At 48.9% G+C, this 8325-nt stretch overlaps 1 protein-coding gene across 3 annotated transcripts in view; it reads left to right on the top strand.

Annotated features, from left to right (window-relative positions):
* The window catches only part of LOC123963351 (GTPase IMAP family member 8-like), an 8657-nt gene extending 4685 nt beyond the window's left edge, over nucleotides 1-3972 (top strand). For all 3 annotated transcript variants that reach the window (XM_046040151.1, XM_046040150.1, XM_046040148.1), the window contains 2 exons: nucleotides 1276-1873; nucleotides 2145-3972. In XM_046040151.1, coding sequence (XP_045896107.1) covers nucleotides 1294-1873; nucleotides 2145-3949 — 2385 coding nt within the window. In that variant the 5' untranslated portion in view covers nucleotides 1276-1293 and the 3' untranslated portion in view covers nucleotides 3950-3972. The remainder of the gene's footprint in view (nucleotides 1-1275; nucleotides 1874-2144) is intronic.
* The last annotated feature ends 4353 nt before the right edge of the window (nucleotides 3973-8325 follow it).

Genomic DNA, 8325 nt, shown 5'->3' with positions numbered 1-8325 from the left:
AGCAGCCCGTAGTGATTCATACAGGAGCCCGTAGTAATTCATACAGGAGCACGTAGTGATTCATACAGGAGCACGTAGTGATTCATGTAGCAGCCGTAGTGATTCATGTAGCAGCCCGTAGTAATTCATTCAGCAGCCCGTAGTGATTCATACAGCAGCACGTAGTGATTAATCTAGCAGCATGTAGTGATTCATACTGCGTCCCGTAGTAATTCATACAGCAGCCTGTAGTGATTCATACTGCGGCCCGTAGTGATTCATGTAGCAGCCCGTAGTGATTCATAGTGAATCATGTAGCAGCCCATAGTGATTCATAGTGATTCATATAGCAGCCCGTAGTGATTCATGTAGCAGCCCGTAGTGATTCGTACTGCGGCCTGTAGTGATTCGTACTGCGGCCTGTAGTGATTCGTACTGCGGCCCGTAGTGATTCGTACTGCGGCCCGTAGTGATTCATGTAGCAGGCCGTAGTGATTAATTCTGCGGCCCGTAGTGATTCATACAGCGGCCCGTAGTGATTCATGTCGCAGCCCGTAGTGATTCATGTCGCAGCCCGTAGTGATTCATGTCGCAGCCCGTAGTGATTCATACAGCAGCCCGTAGTAATTCATACAGGAGCACGTAGTGATTCATACAGGAGCACGTAGTGATTCATGTAGCAGCCGTAGTGATTCATGTAGCAGCCCGTAGTGATTCATTCAGCAGCCCGTAGTGATTCATACAGCAGCACGTAGTGATTCATACAGCAGCCCGTAGTGATTCATGTAGCAGCCCGTAGTGATTAATCCAGCAGCCTGTAGTGATTCGTACTGCGGCCCGTAGTGATTCATGTAGCAGCCCATAGTGATTCATAGTGATTCATGTAGCAACCCGTAGTGATTCATGTAGCAGGCCGTAGTGATTCATAGTGATTCATGTAGCAACCCGTAGTGATTCATGTAGCAGGCCGTAGTGATTCATAGTGATTCATGTAGCAGGCCGTAGTGATTCATAGTGATTCATGTAGCGGCCCGTAGTGATTCATGTAGCGGCCCGTAGGGATTCATTCTGCGGCCCGTAGGGATTCATTGTAACAGCCCGTAGGGATTCATTCTGCGGCCCGTAGTGATTCATACAGCAGCCTGTAGTGATTCATACAGCAGCCCATCACGTAATACTCATCTGTCATCTATCATTGCTCTGTGTTTACTAGACAGAAAATCATTCAGGGTTATATTTCCACATATACAGTTAAAGCCTTTGCCACTTACTGAATCAAACCCTATTCTCCTGCAGGTTCTCTGATCCTCAGATATGAACCCAAATCCAGATCCAGATCTCACCATCATCCTGCTTGGAAAAGCAGGAGTTGGTAAAAGTGCTTCAGGAAACACCATTCTTGGAAGACCAGTGTTTGAGTCGCAGCTGTCCTATAAATCAGCTACAAAACAAATTCGTGAAGAAAGAGGAGAAGTGTTTGGGAAACAGATCTCAGTGGTTGACACTCCGGGAATATTAAACACAGAGGAGGAGCTTAAACAGTTCTGCCAGCAGCTCCTGCAGTCCTCCAGACGTTGTCTGTTCCTGGTGGTGATCAGAGTTGGACGGTTCACAGAGGAGGACCAGAAGGCTGTGAAGGCAGCTATGGGAGTCCTTGGGCCTCGGGGGATGAAAGCTACTTACCTGCTGTTCACTGGAGGTGATGCTTTAAAGGACATCAAGACACTGGAGGAGTTTATCTTTGAAGATGATGAAGGTACACTTCCAGATCTTGGTAAAATGTTTGCGGGGGCGTATCACCTCTTCAACAATGAGATTGATGATAAAGACCAAGTCAGAAAGCTGCTTCTGAAGTCAGGCCGCCTCAGGACCCAGATCCGACCTGATCCCCCAGGTACTGTGATCTCATTCTACATATATTTATTTTAGAAGTAAAGCCTGGATCTGGATGACGCTGATTTTATAAATTTTCTACACAAAGTTTAAAGTAGTTGCTGCTCTCAAACACTAAATGACTTCCAGCTGACCTGTTGAACTTTTAAACCCCCGTGTCCACTGGATGTGACTCTGAAGTGTTTCAGACTGAAGCAGTCTGTGTTGAGTGCTGTCAGTTTTCACACAGTAGTTCTGAGGAGATGAACTAACCTGTTCTCCTTTGATTCCAGCTGATGCTTCTAGAGACAGGAGGATCGTGCTGCTCGGTCTACCTGGAGGAGGGAAGACTTCATCAGGAAACACCATCCTGGGATCAGATCTGTTTGAATCAGCTGGTGGTTTTGATCCAGTCAGTACAGAGACCGTCTCTGGGTCAGCCACAGTGGGGGGTTGTAAGGTCACAGTGGTGAACACTCCAGGATTCACTGATATACTTCTGTCTAATAAACAGCTGTACCTGGAGGTCATGAAGTCTATAGTAGAGGCCAGTCCAGGACCACATGCCTTCATCATCGTGGTCAGACTGGGCAGAATCACAGCAGCAGACGTTAAACTGTTTGAGCTACTTCCTAAACTGTTTGACAGAAATGCTCTTCAGTACTCCATGGTGCTTTTCACTCATGAAGACCAACTAGGCAGTCGGTCTATTGATCAGGAGATCCAGTCCAACATAGATGTAAAAAATCTGGTCTCCATGTGTGGTGGTAGATACTGTGTGTTTAACAACAAAGCCAGCAGAAGCAGAGAGCAGGTTAGAAAGTTCCTGAACACAGTAGATGAGATGGTCACAGCTAATGGTGGACAGCACTACACCAATGACATGTTCAGGATGGCTGAGACCTTCTTTAAGGAACAGAGGAACCTGTCAGGAGAGACAGCAGGAGAGACAGGTCTGTCAGGTAAGCCAGTTCCATCAGGAGAGACAGGTCCATCAGGCAGCAGAGAAGGCAGAAATGTCTGGGAAAGATTTAAGCTTTATTTGCCACATAATGAAAAGGTCCCGATTTTAAGTGCTGCAGGGGCTGCAGAGGCTGCAGGGGCTGTAGGGGCCGCAGTAGCTGCAGGGGCCGCAGGGCTTGCACAGGCTGCAGGGCCTGCAGTTGCCGCAGGTGCTTCACGAGTTGCAGAGGCCGCTGGGGCTGCAGGGGCTGTAGGGGCTGCAGTAGCTTCAGGGGCCGCAGGGCTTGCACAGGCTGCAGGGCCTGCAGTTGCCGCAGGTGCTTCACGAGTTGCAGAGGCCGCTGGGGCTGCAGGGGCTGTAGGGGCTGCAGTAGCTGCAGGGGCCGCAGGGCTTGCACAGGCTGCAGGGCCTGCAGTTGCCGCAGGTGCTTCACGAGTTGCAGAGGCCGCTGGGGCTGCAGGGGCTGTAGGGGCTGCAGTAGCTTCAGGGGCCGCAGGGCTTGCACAGGCTGCAGGGCCTGCAGTTGCCGCAGGAGCTTCACGGGTTGCAGAGGCCGCTGGGGCTGCAGTGGCTGTAGGGGCCGCAGGGCTTGCACAGGTTGCAGGGCCTGCAGTTGCTGCAGGAGCTTCACGGGTTGTAGAGGCTGCAGAGGCTGCAGGGGCTGTAGGGGTCGCAGTAGCTGCAGGGGCCGCAGGGCTTGCACAGGCTGCAGGGCCTGCAGTTGCCGCAGGAGCTTCACGGGTTGCACAGGCTGCAGTGCCTGCAGTTGCTGCAGGAGCTTCACGGGTTGCAGAGGCCACAGGGGCTGCAGTGGCAGCACGGGCCAAAGGGCTTGCACAGGCTGCAGGGGCTGCAGTGCCTGCAGTTGCTGCAAGAGCTTCACAGGTTGCACAGGCTGCAGTGCCTGCATTTGCTGCAAGAGCTTCACGGGTTGCAGAGGCCATAGGGCCTGCAGTGGCTGCAGTGGCTGCACGGGCCAAAGGTCTTGTACAGGCTGCAGGGGCTGCAGTTTCTGGGGCCACAATTGCCGCAGTTGCCGCAGTGGCTGCATGGGTTGGCCGGGCTGTTGGGTCTGGAGAGTCTAAACGGGCTGCACAGGCAGCAGGGGCTGCAGGGTCTGGAGAGTCTAAGTAGGCTGCACAGGCAGCAGGGGCTGCAGGATCTGGAGGGTCTACACGGGCTGCACGGGCAGCAGGGGCTGCAGTGTTTGCAGTGGTTGTAGGGGCCGCAGTGGCTGTAGTGGCCGCAGGGGCTGCATGGGTTGCAGGGGCTGCAGTTGCCGCAGTTGCTGCAGTGGCTGCAGTGGTGGCATGGGTTGTAGGGTTCGCAGTGGCTGCAGTGGCTGCAGTGGCTGCATGGATTGCAGGGGCCACACTTGCCGCAGTGTCTGCAGTGGCCACAGTGGCCGCAGTGGCTGCATTGGTTGTGGGGGCTGTACGGGCTGCAGAAGCAACAGGGGCTGCAGGGGCAGCAGGGGCAGCAGTGGCTGCATCGGCTGCAGGGGCCGCAGTGGTTACCGGGGCTGCAGGGGCTGCCATGGCTGCAGGGGCTGCAGTTGCCACAGTGACCGCAGTGGCCACAGGGGCCGCAGTTGCTGCAGTGGCTTCAGAGGCTGCACGGGCTGCAGGGGCCACAGGGGCAGCAGTGGCTGCAGGGGCTGCAGGGGCCACAGTGGGCACACTGGCTGTGTGTTGGTTGACATAATAAAAGAAATGAAGACCTCCAAGCTTTAGAAGAACCCGGCACCTCAGTCAGACCAGTTCCTTCTTCAGATCCTCCTCCTGGAGCCCAGCAGGCCTCGGGGGGGGGGGTTAAACTGTTGGTGTGTAAAACATCATCACTGTGTTGTCATTTTAAACGTCTCTCAAATGTTCCTTAACTTTTCTTCTGTAACAGGTCGACCCTGAGCGTGTTCATTTCTGTTATTAAACAATTTATTTCCTTGTTTTCAGATGACAGGCTGTAGTTATGAGTTTTACGGTTTTGCTTTGACCTTTGACCTCTGGTGTGTTTGTGAAATCTGCTGCACTAAAGTCCTAAAGTACGGATTGTCATTTATAACTCACTGTCTCTATAATCGTATGATTATTAATGTATTTTGATCATTTACTGAAGTTTGATTATTTACAAGTTATGGCTTTGTGATTTTGAGCTTCTACTGAAAATTAAGTTTTTAATTTACTGATTGTTAAAAAGAGCATTTTGTTGTATCTTTAAAATCACTTTGGGGTCTTTTAGTAAGTTTCACAAATGTACTTTTCTCATGGGGGTAATCATGATGTCAGTTTGAATCATTGATGGTGAAGTCGGATGGTAATTATTGAATAAACAAATACGCAGAATTGTTCAAGTTTCTAATAAATAATTTGCTAACATGTGAAACATGATTCCTCAATCTGTTTCTGTCCAGTGTGGTCATCATGTGCCCAAACAGGTCAATTGCACACACTGACTCAGCAAAAGTTGTTTTGATCATTTTATTAGCAAACAAAAGGAGCTCAACTCCCAGAGGATTTTCCAAAGAAAAAAAGATTACAGTCCAAAACCAACTGAGAGTCCAAACAAAGACAATAACCAGGCAGGCAGTGAAACCGACCAAACATTACTCCAAGGGGCTGTGAGCCGATAATCCAAACAGGAACACGGGCGGAGCAGACTGACAAGCAGAGCAAAACCAGCACAGAATAAAACATAGAAGACATGCATTATAGAAACTGGAAACACAGGACCAGAAGATAGAACCAAAACATGAGGACAGGGGATGTGCTGCCCTTGCAATGCGATCTCTTGAGCAAAGCTAGACAGCCAGTTAACATTCAAAAGTCCTCCAATTAACACACAAGGCTTGACTTTTCTTGTATTTTACTGAAGTTGTTTCCTCTTTTGGTTTGTTTTGTAAAACTGAAACATTACTGAATAAGAATATATATCAGTACCCAAAACATGAACATATGCATACAGAGATTACATTTGATGCACATATCTATGTTAGTACACAATCCCTATCAAAGTGTAAAACAGGCACTGTAGCCTACTGTATGAGAACACAGTTCACCTACCACAACATCAAGTCACAAAACAATTAAAGAACAAGCTAGCTACTGCTGTGCTGCTAGCTAACAGAGCACATGTTTTACCAAAGCATAAAAAACGTTTCTAACATGACATTCCTTACAAATGCAAGTGATTGAAAATGATTTACACATTACTTACAGGCACATAGTCTCCAAGGCAGAAGCAGATCAGAAATACTTTCAGCAACATAAATCCAGCACTGTCTTTCTTGCCTGTCTGTGTTCAACTGAAGAGTGTGCTTCACTGAATTATTAACTCTGACCAGTAGAGGGCAGCACCCAGCATGAACCCCTGTAATTTAACCATTAAGATCAGTATTCAACTATTAACTTTAAAGAACGCACAGGGGATGAGCAGGATGGGGACGACAGAACTAGGCTAAACTCAAATCATAAATAAAAAAGGCTGAACAGAAGAAACACAAGACATGGAACCAAACTGTGACAGTTTCATTCTGTTGGTGGATTTGTCCGACGTGATTCTACAGCATTAATATTTTTGACATTATTTGCATATTAAATATCAATTTGAGAAAGTTTCATGAATGTTTATTTATAGACATGCCACATGGGCAATGTATTCCCCTCTTCATGGAGGAGGAATACATTGCTTAAACACATAGCTAAAATAATTATTATTTGGTCATCTATTAGCTGCGGCTGCGGTTTATGGGTAAGATGCTGCCTTCAAAACCGTTCAGGGTCAGTTTGAAGGCATCTTATGAGACAGGAAGAGATCGTTCGAGCCGTTTGGAACAGCACGTGATGCCTCACTGTGCTGTTAGACACCTCCTGAGTCAGCAGTTTAGCCCGTTTCCAACACAGCACCTGTGTGTTTTTCCACACTACCCACGTTGATTGTTGTCGGCTACCACCTCTGCTCAGCGGCTCTGCAGAGGACAGAACAGGTACCTGATGTTCAATTCCATTTATTTTGGGGCCACTGCTGAAAAAGAACCCCTTTGTTGACCTGAAGGGTCACCGGTTAGAGGGTCGAGGGTCGCCGGTTCGAATCCAGCTCGGACCAGAGTTGCGGAGCGTGGACAGGTGCCAGTTCACCTCCTGGGCACTGCCAAAGGTGAGTGGCAGCCGCCTCACTCTGACATCTCTCTGTGTTGCTGTGGGTCCTGTTTGTGCATGTGTGTGTTTTTCGGACCTGTGTGTAAAAATACTAACATAATAACAGAGTGAAAACATTGAGTTTCCCCTCACGGGATTAAATAAACTAATAACTACTGACCTGTAGACCACTACTGACATGTACTACTGACCTGTAGACCACTACTGACCTGTGGACCACTACTGACCTGTAGACCACTACTGACATGTACTACTGACCTGTAGACCACTACTGACCTGTGGACCACTACTGACCTGTAGACCACTACTGACCTGTGGACCACTACTGACCTGTAGACCACTACTGATATGTACTACTGACCTGTAGACCACTACTGACCTGTAGACCACTACTGACCTGTAGACCACTACTGACATGTACTACTGACCTGTGGACCCCTACTGACCTGTAGACCACACTCTGACCTAGAGACCACTACTGACCTGTGGACCCCTACTGACCTGTAGACCACACTCTGACCTAGAGACCACTACTGACCTGTAGACCACTACTGACCTGTAGACCACACTCTGACCTAGAGACCACTACTGACCTGTAGACCACTACTGATATGTACTACTGACCTGTGGACCCCTACTGACCTGTAGACCACACTCTGACCTAGAGACCACTACTGACCTGTAGACCACACTCTGACCTAGAGACCACTACTGATATGTACTACTGACCTGTAGACCACACTCTGACCTGTAGACCACTACTGACATGTACTACTGACCTGTGGACCCCTACTGACCTGTAGACCACACTCTGACCTAGAGACCACTACTGACCTGTAGACCCCAACTGATATGTACTACTAACCTGTGGACCACTACTGACCTGTAGACCCCAACTGATTTGTACTACTGACCTGTGGACCACTACTGACATGTACTACTGACCTGTGGACCACTACTGACATGTACTACTGACCTGTAGACCACTACTGACATGTACTACTGACCTAGAGACCACTACTGACCTGTAGACCACTACTGACATGTACTACTGACCTGTAGACCACTACTGACATGTACTACTGACCTGTAGACCACTACTGATATGTACTACTGACCTGTAGACCCCAACTGATATGTACTACTAACCTGTGGACCACTACTGACCTGTAGACCACACTCTGACCTAGAGACCACTACTGACCTGTAGACCACTACTGATATGTACTACTGACCTGTGGACCCCTACTGACCTGTAGACCACACTCTGACCTAGAGACCACTACTGACCTGTAGACCACTACTGATATGTACTACTGACCTGTGGACCACTACTGACCTGTAGACCACTACTGA

Source organism: Micropterus dolomieu, linkage group LG23, assembly GCF_021292245.1.
Source record: "Micropterus dolomieu isolate WLL.071019.BEF.003 ecotype Adirondacks linkage group LG23, ASM2129224v1, whole genome shotgun sequence".
Taxonomy (NCBI): Eukaryota; Metazoa; Chordata; class Actinopteri; order Centrarchiformes; family Centrarchidae; genus Micropterus; species Micropterus dolomieu.
The sequence above is the reverse complement of the archived record's forward strand: the minus strand, read 5'-3'. Positions and strand labels throughout refer to the sequence as shown.